This window comes from Dufourea novaeangliae, unplaced genomic scaffold (genome assembly GCF_001272555.1).
Source record: "Dufourea novaeangliae isolate 0120121106 unplaced genomic scaffold, ASM127255v1 scaffold55, whole genome shotgun sequence".
In the NCBI taxonomy this organism is placed as follows: domain Eukaryota; kingdom Metazoa; phylum Arthropoda; class Insecta; order Hymenoptera; family Halictidae; genus Dufourea; species Dufourea novaeangliae.
This window is the reverse complement of record NW_015373934.1, coordinates 1,155,685-1,175,414: the sequence shown is the minus strand read 5'-3', so window position 1 is coordinate 1,175,414 and position 19,730 is coordinate 1,155,685. Positions and strand designations below refer to the sequence as shown.

The 19,730-nt window shown below is 44.6% G+C and overlaps 1 protein-coding gene across 3 annotated transcripts in view; it reads left to right on the top strand.

Moving 5' to 3' along the window:
* Window positions 1-19,730, top strand: part of LOC107195196 (decorin) — a 40,713-nt gene extending 20,983 nt beyond the window's left edge. The window contains exons 1-4 of one of the 3 annotated variants that reach the window (XM_015584993.1): window positions 9,732-9,821; window positions 16,913-17,133; window positions 17,723-18,613; window positions 18,947-19,730. In XM_015584993.1, coding sequence (XP_015440479.1) covers window positions 16,915-17,133; window positions 17,723-18,574 — 1,071 coding nt within the window. In that variant the 5' untranslated portion in view covers window positions 9,732-9,821; window positions 16,913-16,914 and the 3' untranslated portion in view covers window positions 18,575-18,613; window positions 18,947-19,730. Of the gene's footprint in view, window positions 1-9,731; window positions 9,822-16,912; window positions 17,134-17,722; window positions 18,614-18,946 lie in introns of those variants that run through there. The other 2 variants (XM_015584994.1, XM_015584992.1) reach the window with 2 other exon arrangements.

The window sequence follows — 19,730 nt, the reverse complement described above, 5'->3', positions numbered from 1 at the left end:
TTCCCTCCTCACGATCCTCGATTTTCCAATGGAAAATCAAATCCGTTCCGAGGAACTCGGAAGTTTGTTGAAAGTTTTCCTCTTGGATGATCGCACCTCGTGGAAACTCGATTCTCCGGCGCACGCTGTCGACGATAATGACTTCACGAACGTGGAGACCATTACTTGGCAAGTTTCGATCTAGCACTCGATGGAAGGTGGTACCATTGCGCGTGGTGTGTGTAAGACAATGATCATCCGTGGGGGTTGTTGAAGCTGCAGGTTTTTACTTCTTGGGCTCGAAAATCGAGTGGACGACGATTCGAGTTTGAATTATATATTGCAATATTTAATATTGCAAAGCATCCTCTTTCCAAATTATTTATTTATTATTGTAAATAAACCGGCATAGCCTTTTGGTCGAAAAAAGTTACAATAGGACGAAGATGTATTATCTTCTTCTATTTTATAAAAAAAAATGAATGTTTAGCTAATACAGTAATGTCTCTATGAGTACTCGGGTCAATTTCAGAGTATTCGTGGCAAGGCGGGAAAGTTCTCAGCCCTTCATAAATTTGTTTTTTGCCCGAAGCCGAGCCTCTGGTTCTTTTTACTCTGTTTCGATTGGTCCCACGTTGGCTCGCGTCGCATTCATCCAGGAATTACTGTACCATTACTTAGCTAAGTTCCATACGTATATTCTCTTTAGCTGTTATTATTTTGTAAACATTCCGAATATAATTTGTTTCTTTAAACCTTTAGTGAGGTGCGGCGTGCAAGTGTCAGTCGCTTTAATGAAAAAAATTGTTGCATTTTTTCAGTACATATACCACATCGCTAAAGTCCTGTAAAAATGGCTGCTGTTAATGATCACGCTGTATCGTTACCGGTTAAAGTGTACCTGGATAAATCTTACGGAGCCTCGAGACACGGCGTGTAACAGTCTCGCCGCGTTAACTAACGAATAGAATTTCTATTTTTTTTTTTTCTCTCGAGCTCGACGACGATCTCGTCGACGATCGTTTCCCCGTAACGATGCCTGTTACCGGTCGCTACAACGGGTGCGTTCCTCAGCCCTACGGCCCTCGATGGAACAATAACCCAAAGGGAGGGGTGGGACAGTGGGGTGGAGGGGGGAAGCCTCGTCGAATCGACGATCCAGCGTCCTATCGAAGGGATAAATCGCGTGCAGGGGGATCGACGCAACGCCCTGAGGATCCGTGCACTTTATTCACTCGCCAGAGAGCCCAACACACCACCGCCTCGGGGGAGAACGTCGCGGCATCCCCTCTCTTTTTGATTTATTGCCGTCGACGATCGTAGTTTGCGCGCGTCTCCGCGTTCTTCGTTATTCCGGGACACTTGTATTACTCCTCTCCCAGGTGCTTCATTAATAATACTGTGTTGTCTTTGTTTCGCGAAAAAACCTGTGGGTGAACCTCTTTTTTTTTTCACGAACGTGTGCCGCGAATAATGCCTGGAAGACTTCATTTGGAATACATACTATGGAAGGGAAACGTAAAATGTCATTTAAAAAAAGGAAATGTATTTAATACGGTCTGGGGGCCAGATACAGATAACATACAGGATTGTGTGGGATTCAGTGTGACCGGACGTTCGATAAAGTTTGACGACATTAAAGTATTCAAGACTAAAATCTACCGGGAAGTAGAACGCACCAAACGTTAAGCTAAATATTCCAATAAACTCGTAACATATGTATATTTGCAGACACGTCACCTATATAATGCAATCTTATTGTAAATTAATGGGCTTTGTCCCAAGGACATAAATATAATATTTTGATTTTCTTAAAGAAAAGTAAAATCATAAACAGGGTAAAGAAACTTATATTCGACCACCAGTTTCTCTGAAATCGAACTGTAAAGGATCTATATTTACCCGAAGTTATTATAAAACGTGTTTCAGACAGTTCTGCCGGAATTAGAACACTGCCAAGTATCCGATGAGCAAAGAAACCACGGTGTGTATCTCCTCCAAGAAGAAGAATCTCGAGGTTCCGCGATTCCAGGTCGCGCTCGTCGATAAGACGCCTTAAGTTCTCCATAATTGGAGCGAAAAACCGGCGTCTCGGAGCGGCTGCATCGACCCTCCCCTCCCTCGAGGGGAAAGGAGCTGCTCGAGGCGTATCGCTCGTTGAAAAAAAAAAAAAAAAAAAAATTCCACGCTGATTGTGTTGTGTTCCTCTTGTACAATCCGCGGAGGAGCAGGGAGGAGGAACACCTTGCGCGCTGCGATTAACAGATTCCGTTGTGTCGGACCACGCGGTATCCCTGCATTCCGTATAAATACACGTGAATACCAGCGGGGGACGAGATGCGATCGCGGGAATTCCAGGCCTCGATATCCGCGAGGATCTAGATCCGTTGGCTCCACCGACGCGCGTTTTCGCTCGTGGAAATTCGATCCGCGCCGAATATTGTGCGCTCGCGATGTATATATATGTAGAGGGGGGAAGTCGCGGATGCAGAAATTCTTGAGCGTTTCGCGGCGAGGAAACACACCTCAGCGATTCCTTCGTTCGTCTCGTAGACGGTTTCTGCTGCACCGTTACGGGGTTCCGGATTTTTTCTGTCCAGGTCTATGATGATTGTAGCGAATAAGATGTATGACCTCGAAGCTTCCGGTCTTCTCGTTCGGGGACACCCTACACAAAGTGCGTCCCCCATTTAAATCAACCCACTCGAATATCTCCGAAACTATTGAAGGTATTAAAAAATGTTTCGGACTGAAGTTTAAATGGTATCAGGGGGCATATGTAAGTTTTTTCTATGGGGACCCGTAGAGGTCATATGAAGGTCAACTTTGCTTTTTTTTTTTTTAAAAAGGAATCGTATATTTTTGAATGCACTAATTCGACATATGGGACTGAGTACTTTATCTAGGGAATAACGAGTAGCATCGAGTAGTGCATTTAAATATATATGATTTCATTTGAAAAAACAAAGTTGACCTTCGTGTGACCTCTAAGTGTCAACATAGAAAAAAGTTACATTAGAAAGTGTGTACCCTGGTACGATTCAACTTTTGTCTGAAATGTTTTTTAATACCTTCAGTAGTTTTGCAGATATTCGAGTGGTTCGATTTAAATGGTACACTCTGTATAATGGTTCCGTGATCCTTTCTCCATTCAGAGGACCACGAGGATATCTAGTCGACGCGTTACCATTCGTTCGGTCGACTTCGAGAAGCGTAAATCTTGAGCGATGTCAGATACTGCGCGCGTTCTCTGAATGCAAAGGGGACTTTCGTTAGTCGGTGGAGTCACCGTGCGACATCGACGGAATTAAGTCCTTCTCGTGTCGTCATTGATCCCTGTGTATCTTTGAGGAGTCAGTACCTTAAATGGAAGCTCGGAGTTCAGTCCAGAGTTGGGATTACGTTTCTCTGAAACTTTGGATTCTGCAAGACCAGCAAACAGTCGCAAGTTTCACCTTTTTCTTTCTGCATTGTTAACCCTTTCATTCCCATTATTGCCATATGTGAGATAAAAGTAAGAAAGTCGTTAAATGGTAACGAATAAAAAATGACATTAGACGATTTCAAAATGTTATAATAGGCCACTGGTGAAAGTTACTCACAAACTCAGTCGTCGTATTGTCAATCGAATGGTAGGGTTCGTAGGGATCCATGAAGGTTCGCAGAATCGAAAATACGACGAATATCAAAGTCTTGTGTTCGGAGACCTCGAAAACCTTCTGGCGCGTCCGCTTAATCCCTGAACCGGTTCACACGTCGTGTCGGATCATGAGGGACACACGTCCGTGAATTTATGTAGTCACTCTGGTAAGCGTGAACCGATAAACTTGACCCACTCTTGAAATATATATCGTTTCCCCTCCCATCTCTCGCTATAATAACCTACCCGAAGAAAGCGAGCTTGGGGGCCGGAGGAAGCGTGACGTTCTCTGTCTTACCGACATTATACGCGATACCGGAAAAGAAAAAGGAGGAGAACGCTACGCTATTTTCGCGCCTCGTTGTTTTCCGGGGGCTCAGGGAACTAGGTGGTCCATAAATTTCGTCCAACGATTCCGGGACAGCTCGAGGCTGCCGTTCTCTGTGCTCGGCTTCTGGTAAAATCACCGTGGACGCCACCAGAGGCCTTTCCTTTTTATTTTTTAGCGCGTCCATCTGTTTCCCGACGCGGTGATTAATCGCGTGTAATTCTTGGCCCGACCCTCCGAGAACCAACCGCTTCGAAACCACGGCTTTTTACGTTATTTCGTTTCACACACCCCACCCCCTTCGCGGGAAAAGTGGAAACCGCCTTTTGTTCCGCGTGGAAAACAATACGGAGCGCCGCGAGATACGGGCGTACGGCTAATAACGATTTAAGGGAAATGCGAGAAAATCTAGTCGGAGAATGAAGGAAATGGGAAAAAAACAAGAGATGTCGTGCAATACAGAGTTCCGTCTTTATTAAACGTGCTTCGTCGCTCTTTGGAATCGTAACCATTGACCTTCAACGTCACGAGACCACAAGATGGACGTTTGTTTTTATAGCTTGGTTGCTTCTCCTCTTTTCCTGGTAATCTTTGAACCGTTAGGCAATAGAACGATCGTCAGATCGCGTCCACTGTTTCCAACGATCGCATCAAGATGGCTGACACTGGTCCACGCGTCAAGATGGCCGAATCGAATCCCTCGCCAAGGTGGCGCCACCAGCGCAGCGAACTCGATGACCCTCTCGGATATGCAAAAATTAATTATTACAGAGAATCGTGAACATTTGATAGAATTATGGATTATCTAGGCGGCTCAAAAGACCAATAACGAAGCGACTCAACAGAACCACTATCGAGACGACACAAGACGTTACACCCACGGGTTTCCAACTACAGTAAATCCTCGAAGAGTGTTCGAAAGGTCCTCGACACTGAACCTTAAATATTCCATAAACTAATGGCCATATGTGGCTGAAACAAATATAATTGGCTTCAGAATTCCAAGCTCTACCCATGTGCTAAACCTCGTTAAAAAGCCAGTGTTTCATCTGGGGATCTCTCCTTGTCAGTACGCCTAGAAGAGCCATCGAACACTCATCCAAAATTTACTGTATCCTTCCGCTGGAAGCAATATCAAAACCCTGTTCGGTCCTCGTATTTCCGGGAGTTACGCCGTGACTAATAACACCGTTCTCTCCCATACATAGCTCGCAGCCGAAATACATTCTCCCGTTGGCAATTTTTCGCGTCCTCGGTCCGAGTATTTAATATCGCGAGCACGAATGGCGAATAAATCAAGGTCGACTCGCGACAAAGCGCTGCGCCGTGTACAGGTACAGGCGTTAGATCCAGAGCGAAGCGATGTGCGGAGGGAAACATTTATCGAAAGCAATTGCACGTGGCAGAATTTTCGTGGCGGCGCACCGCTGTAATAGCTCCGCGACGACAAAAGCAAAGGGCCATCGGCACTTTTCTTTTTTCCGTTTTTTCTTCTCTTCACCGCGTAGAAAACACGGAGGAAAAACCACCAAGACGCGGCTTCTGTCGACGATCCACGAGCGGGTCTGGTCGGTTGGAAGGATCCGGAAACGCGCGAGTGCCGTTCTCCTTGCGCGCAGCCATGGCCAACGAGTTAATGGCCAGTTATGAACTTTCTTCATCTAAGTTCTCGAGGACTTTTTTCGCGTATAAATTGAAATTTTTATCGGACATTCCGAGCCCGTAACGAGCGGAGTCTCTAACCCCGTCCCTCGCCTATCCGCGGCATTTTCCTCTCTTGGAAGTTCGGTGATCGGACGCGCATATCAAGCGTGAAAAACTGGAAATTTGCTGCGTCCATCCGCGGATTTGGCGACTCGTCGACACCGTTTTCGTGACGGCGAAAGAAAGAGATGTCGAGGTTCGAATCGTTTAGAGGTCTTATAAAGTTACTATAATCACAGGCCATCGATACTTCCGGTATGAAAGGTCCAGATAGAAAAATATTTTTGCAAGTACAAATATAGAAAATCACTCGTAGACGCGGCAAATACAGTAAATCAGCGATGACTGTTCGAAGGCTCTTCAGCACCGAACATTAAATATTTCATAAACTAACACACTGTGCCAACCATTGTGCTGAGAAGCCCTCGAACACTCATCGATGATTTACTGTAGAACGTATTACAGTAGGTGTATCGAAAATGTATTTCTCGAGGAATCGATCTCAGCTAGGAAGGAGAAGAAGGAATCTGATTTCACACGCTCGATTTCTGGAACGTCTGGTTTCCCAACTCTTTCCTCGGCCAGTTTTCACGCTGGTTGCACTTATCCACGCGCAACAATCTTCCCCTCGGCTTCGGAAACGAAACGAATCACCGCGCTCGGGGAACGTGTTCCGACCGTGTATCCTTACTAAAAATAACAACCACTTCTGCTCCGTTCGGGGAGCTCGAGCGATTTTATTTATTCGATTCGAGGCCTGTCTGAAACGCCGCGAGACGTCGATGGCCGTTCCTGTATCCTCTTTGCCTCTTGCCACTCAGAAATTACTGAAACTCCCTGGTTCGCAACTCGATTTCGATGCTTCACCTCCGTCCTTCTTCTTTCATCCGATTTTTAACTCTTATAACTCGATCGCCGACAGTTCCTCCCGAGGCGTTCGATTTTCCGCTGTTCGCCCTCTTTTATGAGGCTCCTTTTTTTTTTCTATGGGAGAATGTATCTCGTTGAACGTAAAACTTGTAACATGCACGTAAAACAGTGACGGTGAACGTTGGCAGTATGTGCTCTTGATGTTATATATATATATATTTATTACACGATTGGCCCAAATGAGCCTTTAACCATTAACTACTGTTATATGCTTTGGTACACAATGTGCAGATATCAGAATAGTACTCGATTTAATCGGGTTTCTATTGGTTGTTCTGGGTTAGGGTCTTAAAACTTTATTACAATGACGCCCATTTCTGGTACTACTTGTAAAATACCTATCTAATTTATCGAACGATTACTATAAAAAACAGATTTCCACTTCCATGGCTCCTTTTATATCCGATTTAGATACCTTCTCGGAACCGCTTACAACGGACTTTGACGCCATCTTTTTTAACTGATAATGAATTTCTGGGCAAATTCAGCCTAGAAAACAACAAACATTCTTGTAAGTCCAAACTCTGAAACATCGAAAGCTTTTTCCCCCTTAATGGTTGTATCTTCAAATACCAACAACAATTAAAAATTGATATTGATAATAAGACAAAATTTTGTTAAATATAGGTAGATGATATTTTAGTGTGTTTGATTATTTCACTACTTCCCTGCTTGTACAATATTAAACTTCGTAAATTTTAAACTCAGTTTTCTCAGTTTAGAAACTAGTGGGGAAATAGAACAATTAAGAACTATAGCTGACATTTATTTTAGTTCTCAGTTGCTCGAGTCCCTTCAGCATCCAACTATCTTTTCTTCGAGAACCAATTTAACAATTGGATAACTTTCCCTGCAATTTTATTTATTATTTACACACGGATTCTGTTCGACGTTCACTGTTTTGCGTCACGTTGTCTCCAAATCCCAGTTGGTTACAGCAGCTGTCTACCGATAAATTGAATTAAGAACTGTCCATGCAGAAGTGCTTTCTGCTCCTCTAATCGCCGCGAGTCACCCCGCATAAAACATGTCCCTGTCGCTTCCATAAAGTGTCGTCACGGTCGGTCACAGGTGTCCCGAAACTTTTGTCCCCCCCACTCCGTGACCTCCCATTATTCTCGATTTTTACAAGTTCCGTCGTCGCGAGTCCAGAACGGTTATGTTATGTATCGTCGAGCCGGAAAAACAGCGCGTGGGGCTGGGATACGTGGGCATCGCGAACAAGGTGAATCGCGTCTCATAAATATTCAAAAGATCACGCAATCCCGCGATCGGACGCGCTGATAGATCAGAAACGAGGTAGAGAAGAAGGCTGACGAGAGCGTGTGCGTATGTTTTCGAGGTCATGACCGCGATAATCCGCTCACGATTTCACCCGGATCCGTTCTGTCCTCGAGTATTGTTCCGCGACAAATTCCGCGATCGTCGAAATCCAGGCGGATCCCTTTTTGTCCAGAATTAAAGTCTAACGATTCACGTAATCATTTGGCCGTCCTATGGATCCTCCAAGACCTCCAGATAATCCAAGTTTTCTTAAACGACCGCGAAAGAGGAGATCAAATACAGTAAACGATCGATTATTGTCCGAGAATTGGGCCGGGCGCTTATGAAGCAGAGGAATCGATTCTAAATACAGAATCAACGTCGAACGTAGGGAAGTGGGAATGAACACCGGGTGCTTACGCTGTAGATCCTTTCGAGCACTAATCAAACTTTTACTGTAGTTCGAACCGCGACGGTTCTCTCATTTCTGATTATCGGAGGACTCGATTGTACTACACGATGAAGAGCAGAGTATTTCATTTAAATAATACGACGTTTATAACCTATTCATATGAATCGTGCGAACGTGCACGTACTATCGTTCCTTTTTTCACGCCGTGTGCCCCATATCGAATGATATTTCTCGACGAGCGAGGGGCGCGGGCGTGTGAAATCGTTTTCGGACACTCGGCGCATACATACATCTTATTACGGGTCGTTCTCCGGGGCTGTTTATCATGTCGAAGACGGTTGGAAACGAGCAGAAGGTGTACAATTCCGACTACGAAACGACGTGGGCCTGCCGATGGACCCGTGATTAACGGCGGCCACCCAGGATGCGGAGGAGTTAGATATTCTCGCGTCTTCGGCTGATCTACGTTTCCACTGGACGGATCTTGCGGTGAAGATCGTGGTAAAATAATGGAATAGCGTGGTAAAACGTTTTTTTCATTCGTTGCCATTTCACAACTTTTTTAATAATTTCCATTGTAATGTTTATAATACATAATGAATCCAATTTTTCTGTTTTACCATTTACGTATACAAGACTAGAAGAAAGTAATATATACTCACAATAATATTTTACTTCGGCAACAGTGGTAATGAATGGGTTAAATGACATCCAAACATTAGAAAAACAGTGTTACCACCATGACTACCAATGCTCGTTATTTATCGCGAACAGACATATTATTTATAAACAACATTTTTTTTCAATCTTTCAAATAGTCTTAAAATGACTATTGATTCTTGATTTTATAAAGAAAGAAACATTCTTTTTTGTACAAAATATCAAAAAGATATGGTGAGCGGGTTAACGCGAACGTGTATTGTTCCGCTCGAGCTATTCACCTAAAATTGAATTACCCGTGCGTCAGACAGCGTGTCCCGAGTAGTTTCTCTTGCGTCCCGCGGATCCCTGGTTCTCGGTAAACGAGGATACGAAACAAAGCTGGTTAGAAAAGACGACCTAATGTGATTGCCTCGGGTGTTAATCACGACGGCCCCTCTGCCTGGTTAGATCTCGTTTTCCCTCGAAGCTTCGAGGTGGTTCCCGCGCTTTTCGTCGTCGTTCGTTGATTCCGTGAACCGTGGAAACGCGTCCGGTGCGTAGAGCATCGCCCAGAAGATTCCCTTAGAAATTAGTTTTTTTTTTCGTTTCAATGCACCGGGTGCCCGTTGAAATACTGGAACGCGAGACTTTTTGCCTGTAATGTATAATACATCCGTGTGTGTGTCTTTAACCGTTGTTAATCGCAGATCATCTCGTCTGGGAGACGAATTCGAATTTTTGTTTCGCATACCGCCACCTGGTGGAGAATTCTCGAAGCTCTTGCGCGTGTTTGAGCACCTTCGATTGACAGTAAACGGCGCAGTATTTCCGAAACTACACGTTCAGTTGGTTCTTAGAAAGTGTTCGAAAATAGTAATCGTAAACGGCCCTCAATTTTTATTTTCGAACAGACGTACTACTAGGTATGTACAATTTATATTCGACATTAAAGTGTTAAAGGTTAATTGTCTGGTAAAAGGCTGAAGAACTTCGAGTCGAATCAAGTCCGCTGGTCTCTCTGTGATCGTGACCTCAGGTCCCGACTGATGCTGTTTACATACATAGAGGTAGGACCGTATTCTTCGCCGAATATCCGTGCTGTTTTCCACAGAGTTTCTTTTTTAACTCGCGAACCACACAGGTGATTAATAATCAACGTGGAAGTTTGCGAAATGAGGGAAGCATTTCTTCCCTATTTGCGCCGAGAATTGATCCACGGGGCGAAGTTTGCCCGCGTTTCAAGTCCGTGGGAAAAAAGCCGTTTAAACCGTTGCAAGTCCGTGGAGTGGCTCGTTACTATATCCCACGTCGAAAAGTTTAATTCCACGGCGAGAAGGGGCCTTCGCTTTCTCTCGGCGTGATCGGGGAGAGAAGGGCGAAAGTTCAATCGCGTGGCTCCGAGAACGGGGAGAAACTCCCCGGTTTATTTCAGTCGACGGTGTCGACGGCTCGCGGAGATTTCAATGAAGTCATCGGTCTTTCCCCTAATTATCAGCTGCCCTCGCGGAAAGTTCACGAGGAGTCTCTACTCGTGGCTCTGCCCGATAAGACGCGACGAAAGCTTCGTCCTCGTCCTTCTTCCCTGTTTCTCACGCATCGCTGTCCAGCCGCCATCTTGGTGTTTTCTTACGACGGTTTCGCCGTGAGTAAAACACAGTGCGAATATAAAAATGGAAAATAAACTGTTCGGAGATTATACACAAGCCCGGAACTGGTTAACAGATGGCAGTTCTATGATCTCTCAGGTCTAACTGTAATCTTTTCATGCAAAGGACTTGGAACAGCGAATCCGAGAGATCCAGTGTGCACGCTAATAAAAATATGTAGTCCCATTTAAATAGAACATCGATGATCTTGAAATTTCACAAAATATAATTTCAAATCGTATTTTCCACTCACACTTTCTTTGTATAGTTTCGAAAATAAGTGAGATACCGAACCGTGCTCACGTTACGTGGGACATTCTGTATAAGAGACCGTGTTCCCAACATACAGGAAAAACGTTTGGAAGCATCGTGTCCCGTTTCTCTCTATAAGCGCGTTGCCAGTCCCGAGCGACGTGTCAGTACGTAGGGAATGTTCTCGAAATACAGAACTGACCGTTCGTTAACGGAAATCGATGAACGTTTCTAGGGGAAAAACGTAGGCTGCTGCTGCTGGAGCATTCTCGATGTCTCATCGGGACGCTGCACTAGTGACAAGGGACGACGAATTGCGACGTGTGGGGGTGGGAGGGAGCAATAAACGAGTGGAAACGTGAAACGTTTGGAGGGAAAACGGTGAAAATATGCGAGTTACGTCGCCGAGAATCGCTCGCATTCAGAGGAGCAGCTCTGGCCCAGGTGGCGGGAAACTTTCAGAAAGAGAGAGCTGCTTCTGGTCTACTCCGACGAATATCAACGTAGCACGACAAAGCTCGACCGAATTCTCCTCGTTTAATTTGTTTTCTCTTTAAACTGGGCTGCCACGCTGAAGAGGCGCCGTGAGAACTACGACTGTGTTTGCGCTCAGAAGATATCTGTTCCTGATGTTTGCGCGGCGAGAGGGACGCCACAGACAAGCGAGACGAGCGAGCTGAATGTCTGACGAGCCAGCCACCATTCAAATTTCCCGCCAAAGCTCGGGCCCCTTCCGACTGCCGCCATGTTTCTTTCTTAGCTCTCATACCGGAAGCTTCTTATTCCCTCCAACGATAATATTGAATTATTTAAATATTCTTCTTATTCTTGTAATCCTTACTCCTCGAATTATGGTATTTCTTGTGCTATTTCTTGTGCTATTTCTTGTGCTATTTGTGACAGTTCCGTCGACAATACCTTCGCGACAAGTAAACGGAAATGTCTGTTCGCTTGAGTTCAGATGAAAGCAACCAATGGCTGTTATTAAATTGAATATCTCTCTAGCTTTCGATCGACAATGATAGAGCACGAAGAAACATGAAAATTGGTTCAGGTGAAAGCTTGAAAGAAACTCGCGACCTGATTCGGCCGGTGAATGATTGAGAGTGCAAAAATGTCGGGCCGTGCGGTGCATTAAAACGGGACCGTTTGTCGATTACAGCGAATCAACGGGTTGTTTAAGTAAATTTTCACGGGAAATTGAGTGGTCGATCGGCTGGTAAACAGGCTATCAACGGGGAACGCGCGTTAAACGGGGAGTGGGCGTTGACGGTGAATAACGTCCGCGGATGTTTGACTTCGTGTTTTTTTTTTTTCACTGAAATTCGTGGGAATCCCTGTTTCTATGAATCGAAATCGCGCGATCATTCGCGGGCAGGCGTGTCATTCGATTATTAAACGACAGAATTATTCCATTACCGTGTTCGAATGGCCATCGATCTATTTATACTCCAATACTGTGATATCTGTCTACACAAGATACTAGGTAACGTTGCGACGGTCTTAAGACCACTCTGTCGTCTGTGAGTTATGTACCAACACGCTGTTTGTTTGTGCTGTACCATTATATCGGTTAATACTCGTAAACATATCGGCAATGTTACAGCCGGTTATCAGTTTCAAGGACTTACAATTATTTTGGGAAAAGCTGTTCAGAATAAAGGCATTGATTCACAAGGTCATTGAAATCGGTACTGAGGACCATGTTCTTAATAATTACCCACATTTTTTTCAAAGACTTCTCCACTCTCCTCCCTCAGAGTATATCCAAATATATATCGTTATTACTTCATCGTACATACGCAGCGATTCGATGCCTAGGCCCTCTGGGTGTTCTATGATCGATAACGAGACAAGGCTCCCGAACGTTTGATTTCGTCGAGCCCCGAGGCGCGGCGGATTAATACTTGATTCGATTATACCGGTAATCCGTAATAACCCGGAAGCCTTTGGCTCCTTTCAGGCGACGGCTGAACAGGTATATCAAGTCTTTGATAACCTCGAAATTAATATTGACCGAGAGGCGAAGAGACCGCCTCGGGGACGATATTCGTTTTGTCACTCGAGTTCTCATCATCTTACCATTTCTCCGTTCCTGCGACCGATATGGAAACTCCTCTCGACGATCAAACTTTGAAACCTAAACAATCGGTTCACGGGGAACAAAATCGATTCGTACGCGACAACAAAGAGGCCAGATAGAGTGATCCGAAGGCGTCCGTTGATCACCAATGTATTCGAACTTCTTGTCTCTCGACCTTTGACGCGAATGGGAGAATCACAGGGGTGGAAGGGGGAAATTATATATCGGAGTACGTCTATTGGACGCGACAGTTAGGCGTAATGGATAACTGTATTGCGTAGACGTCGAGATAGTATACGATTTACAACGCGGAATTGTTTCGAAACTAACGGCAAACAAAGCGATAACACGAACGCCTCTATCCGAGACTACTCCGCTAGGAGGGATCGGAGGTTGTGTGTTTACATCAATAAACGCCGTGTGACGAAAGCCACTACGTGTAATCTTGATTTGTTCGGGAAGATGATACGGGGGCTTTCTTGGCTTTACCTTTGAATCAGGACTTAGGTGACGAAGAGCGATCATCGGGGAACAGTGGAACGATAAGAATTCGGCTGGCTATTATTTTTTTTTAAATTAAAATCTTCAAACTTACTTTACTTCATGTCGGATCATCGAGGGTTGGTAGCTTTCTGTGTAACTTTTTTTCGAAAATTAAAATCTTCAAACCCGATTTTAATTCATCGAGTATCATCGAGGATTGCCAGCTTTCCGCTTATAACTCGACCCGATTTCCCTCTTTATTTATTGAATTCTCCGACGAATCGTTCGGGCCCACCCTGTATGCAGGGGCAATGAATCTTCGTTCGCTTACTAAATAAATAGTTATTAGAATCGTTTCGGAAGATTCAGTTCGGATCTCTTTGAAGCGTGTGAAACGAGTCAGCTCCGACTTTTATCGCTTTCGCCGTTCGCGGTTTAACGATTTCGTTGTCACGAAGGCAGCAGCAGTAGCATCGAGGCCGCGGAAAACTTCCTCGATTCGTGGGGAGAAAATATTTACGCGGGCTGGCGAAGGCAGTCGAGGGGGATCCCAGCTAAAATGTGTTTTCGAAACTATCGAAAAGCTCGCGAATCGCCTCGTGGAAGAAACCGATTTATGCTTGCCGTATCGACGGAGTTATATCTCCGCCGAAGATCTCTGGGAAACCCGTAAACTGCTGGAATGTATTTGCAAAACTCACGAATCGTGCTCCGTGTCCGATGCCGTGGTTTTTTTTTTTTTTTTTTTTTTTTTTTGCGAGGAAGACTGCGACTACACGAACAATTACGAACGATTGCGGCTGACCGTTTCCCGTAAAAACGCACGCTTCAAATTGAAACCGGGAACCAAAAAGAACGTGACGGGCGTGAAAAAGCCAGGAAACACGAATGCGCGCTTCGAGCGCCCGATCGAATCAATGGGTTTTCGTACGATGACTTATCGGCGGCATTTCACCTGGGAATGGTCGGTTATTAGGCTCTGGGACATGGGACACCTGTGAAATATCGCGTGGTTTCGGATATTTCAATTCAGAATGTTCTAAGTAGATCGGAATGAAGTGAAAAAGATTGATAAAATTCAACAGGGTCTTTGTTATATTGTCTTTTTTAGGTTCTATCTCCACTAGTTTCTAAGCTGAGAAAACTGAGCTTAAAGTTTCACCAAGTTTAATATTAGTGAAGCAGGAAAGTAGTGAAATAATCAAACGGAAATTTTATCTTATTATTAATATAACTTTTTACCGTTAGGACGAAAAAAACTTTCAAAGTTTCGGGGTTAGGGCTTAAAAGAACATTTGTTGTTTTGTAGGTTCTGTTGAATTTGTATTCTTTGGACCAATGAGACACACGTAGATGGTTTAACGAAATTTTTGTTGAAAAATGGAGTTAGAACAGTTAAGACTAGAGCCACGATTTGTCGAGGTAACGAGGTTCGATTGAACTTCCACTGGAAAGTCCATAAAAATGATTATAGGTAGGACCGAAAGTAATTTCTATAATCGATAACGTATTTTATGTACGATAAAGCGCTTTCGTAGACCTCTTTATAATCACTTCGCTATCCCCAATATATTCCACGAGGTTAGATAACAGTGGGCGGGACTTATTTCGGTCTTGCCAATAGCGAAATATGCGGATACCGATGGACCAATGAAAGGCGACAAAGACATAAGTCATTAGCCAATGAAACGGTCGTGAAATTGTATCCATTATTCTGTATAGTTTCCTCGCTAGTCCTGAACCGTTCCAGTAAAGAAATTAACCTGAAAAGAATATTAGCACCGGTAATATTCTTTTTCGACGGTATTATTTCTGCAAGGTGGCCTCGGAGATTCCAAAGATCGTGGTAATTGAAGGAACACTGTATCCAAATGGATAGTTTATGGAGAAGTCTGGCCGCGGGAGAATAAAGTTAGCCGCTGCTTGCGTTTCGAGGCTCTGCAGTTCATCGGAGCCTGGCACAATAAACACACCGCGCCTTCTTTCAGAACCTGCTGACTACGGCTAACACCGTGAATCACCAGCGAATGGTAAACCGATTTCTTTGTGCATCCTCGAACGAATTCCTCGACGATCATGTTCCACCGATCCATCGTTACGTGACGTCGCGACGATTATGCGGTGTAAATGAAAGCATAACCTTCAACATTTCGCTGAATTTAATCCTCTTAGTACCTTACAATTTCTTTGTGTACCGTCTACAAATACCTTGGAGAATTATGGATTTTGTAAGGTATTTATTAAAATTAACCCCCTTTTTCGACAAAGAAAGATAACTCTTTTTTCCATATATTATTGTAAAATGTGTTTCGTTTTACATTAGAAATGTTGGAAGTATTTTATATTTAGCCACTTCTCTATCAAAATTGCAAATTGAATTTGCAACAAGGTATTTGTGGCAAAGACCGTGGTGACGATATTTTGGCTTTTGGGGTAGTAGAAGGGTTAAGAACAAATATTCTCTTGCTTACACAATACTATAAAAATCCTCGACTAAATCTAATCAGGGGTTTCTAATTCAATTCCGTTCGTGCAAAAAAATCTTTGAAAGTGCAAATTTACATGCAGGGACTATTACTACCAGAGAGGATTGTACCGACAACTTGATTCCCCGGAGGGAAGCGAACGGGACGATAAAAGACCATCTCCTTCCGTATTAATATAAGCTTTCTAATATTTCATAGAGTCCGTGTCACGAGGATCCAAGTTACGTCCGGGATAGCGGGTAACCCCCGAGCCTCGTGGCCAACCGATAGGTATTCCGACCCGTTAAAAAATTCACGCGATGTATCCGTTCGCCTTCCTCCCCCTCGGAGAGAAACCTGCATCGAGAATGCCTCTCAGATATTCTCTCGTCATTGTTCCCCCCCTTGCAAGCAGGTCGAAAGCGGTGGTTAACGTGTGGAATAATGCATCCGCGGGGACCCGTCAAATTGTTCTTGACTTTTTGCGATTTTTCTCGAGACAATCACTGAGAACGTAAAGAAAGCGGCCGTGGAAGCGAGTACTGACCGATTACTCGATTTCCAATTCGATTCGATGCTATTATTGTTAAATTTTTGTATAAAAAGGGTCTTCCTGTTAATAGTAATAAATTAAATTGAAATTAAACGAATTGAAAGATTTGATTCGATATGATTCGATATGATTCGATATGATTCGATATGATTCGATATGATTCGATGTGATTCGATATGACTCGATATGATTCGATATGATTCGACGTGATTCAATATGATTCGACGTGATTCGATGTGATTCGATGTGATTCGATGTGATTCGATGTGATTCGATATGATTCGATATGATTCGATATGATTCGATACGATTCGATATGATTCGACGTGATTTGATATGATTCGATTTTTTCGAAGGAACTTTCCGATAAGTTCATGATCCACGTTGAGAGATCCGTCGTGAAGTTGCCCCCCCCCCCCCTCCATCTTCGAGAGTTCGTCGATTCACGGAACCGACCCGCCAACCTCTCGAAACGCTCGAGCCGCTCAGCCTCCGAGTTTTCAGCTAGGAAAATCCGCTTATTCTGTTCCAGACATGAGCTTGTTGCTAGTGAACGGGCTATTGATGATGGGATTCGTCGTGGCCACGATGCCGGACGCTATGGTGCTAGGATCGGCGGGTTCGACTCTGGTCATGGACCAGGACATCCCCTCGAGGACTTGTAAATACAGCAAAGCTTACTCGATGCTACAGGTGCGCTGCGTGAACCTCGGCTTGCCTTACATTCCTACCACTCTGAAGACGGACATTCAGGTGGGTCGATTGATCTTTACTTGGATTACAGTTCGATACTCTTTCCTACTTTAGACGAGAATGTAGTGTAGACAGAGTACTAGAAGGGACAACAAATGGGAGGATAATAGGGGATGGTTAAGAGAAATAGATGGGAAGGTAAAGGAACAGGAGGCAATAAAGTTAGAAGCGTAGTATGTATTCATAAAAGAAGGTTAAATAGAAGAAAAGAAAAGTGGTGGGGATGAGAGTGGGTACGTCGCAATGGATGAATGAAAATTTTTTAAACCAAGGTCCTTTTCAAGGTCGGAAAGACTGAAAATAAATTACGTACATATACTTTCTTCTGCTCTCGAAGTGGTTGTAAAAAGAAAACCACAGTTCACCTTCAAGGGGTAATGAATTAAGACTAGATCGTCTGTTTTACGAGAACTAGAATCAATGAAAAATCGATCCCAGTAATTAAGGGTAGTAATTAGGTAAGACCCCTAGGTGTTCAAAACAGTAAAGATTAAAATTCAGCGAAAGAAACTCTGTGCTCGTTTAATAAAGTAGACGACTATAATAAACGTCGTGACACACGATTAATTCGGCCGTACTCTCTCCGCAGATTCTAGACGCGTCTGGGAACAGGATCCGCGAGGTGACCAACACCAGCCTGGCCGCGTACACGAACCTCGCGTACCTCTATCTGGGCGACAACTTCATCGGGGACATTCACGAGGAGGCGTTTAGCAACCTGCGTTACCTGGAGGTGTTGGATCTGTCGACGAACGGCTGCGACAAACTGCCCAGAAACCTCTACCAGCTGCCCTATCTACGGAAGTTGTATCTGTCCGGGAATATGCTTCGCGACGACGCATTCACCGAGATCGACGTGATGTCGCCCCTGAATTTCCTCCAAGTGTCGAAGAACAAGATCTGCCGTATTCCCCAACTGGGCCCGGTCCCGACTCTGATGCATCTGAACGTCTCGGGCAACTCGATCACGTCGGTGACGCCCGACGATCTGGCTCCATTTTGCTCCCTAAAGGTGCTCGATCTCTCCAGGAATCCGATCAAGTTCGATCTGGCCGCCTGCGAGTGCCAGACGTTGAATTCATGGCTGAAGACTCGCGGTATACGCGTGCTGCCGGTGTTCAATTGCACCGACGAGCTGAAAAGCGGTTGCCCATCGAACGCCGAGTTCAGTAACAGGACCAACGAGCTGTACGATCGGTGCGCGGACATCATGCGGCTGAAGATCGAGACGGAGAAGGCAAGGTACACCTGGATCGTGGTCGCCAGTTGCATCGCTGGTTTTCTCGTCTGTCTGTTCGTTGTGCTCTTCTGCGTGCACAAAGTGAATAAACGCAGGAAGAAGAAGCTGAAGGAGAAGCAAAGATTGAACGCTGCGAGCAACGGGAATAACGCGAACACCGAGCTACTGAACAGCAATCTGAGCCAACCGGAGAACACTTGAACAGGGACGGGACTCACCGAGGCCACTGAATCGCGTCAGGTATATACGTATACCGTTTTTCTTGGCAACCATGCAACAAGTCAGATATTACTGAAATGATCCCTGATTACTGTTACGTTCTCCCTGGTTTACGCGGTACACTAATATAATATATGTCGGAATGTTGGGTTCAACACTCAAGTGTTTCCAATATATTAATAAATGTATTGTTTACGGTTGTAATCGGTAACAGCTATTTTTTACATTCTAATGTATGACATTTATCGTAAAAACAATTAAAACAATGCAATTCACACCACCACGCGCATCATTATAAAAGATATATAACCATGTTAGATCGAGTTTCACCTAAGTGTCGTTTTTCCTTTTCAGGTGCAAAGCGGACCTCTTTCGAGAACGAGCTTGTTTCGCGGGAATATCGCCGGAAGACTTCGCGGAAGCTTGTTCTCCTTGAATGCATTTTATGGTGGGGATGGGCAGAGGGCGCAAGGGAGAGAGAAAGAGAGAGAATGAAAGTGAGTGTGTGTGTGAGAGAGAGAGGTAATAATCGAGTTGAATGAAACTAAAATTGCAGTTCACCTTTGAAAATACAATACTATCTGTTCGACGAAAATAACCATCGTGTAGTCACCGATAACGATTATATGGGCCAGCTTTCGGCAAAGGATTTCACGAATTCCAATCGAAACACTTAATCTTCGATCGGTAGTAATCCCTCTCGCGCGTGAGCCAGCACTCGACCTCGATAGTTCGATCCCTCGTTCTGATCACGTCGCGATCGTCGGATTCCCGGAAATCATTACACAAAGGTTGTACCCGTTTACTATCGATGATTCGATCGGACTGGAACGCGTTGTCGGTTACCCATTCTGATAGACTGCGCGCCCGTTTCCCCCGTATTTTGAAACGCACTTGACGAATCCTCTCCTCGTACGGGTGAGGTGGTCTAACTGCGTCTTTCTCGTCCGCGAATCCACGGTGCTTGTAATTGCAATTACACGCAGGTTTACCACGGGGAAATCGTAACGCCGCGTTTAATTGCAATTAGTATCGTTGGATCGACGCGCTTTAACCGCCCTCCATATCATCCCACATCCGCGGGTGTTGCACAACTTTCTGCAACGCGCGAAAACGGGAATGACAAATGGGATTCGGT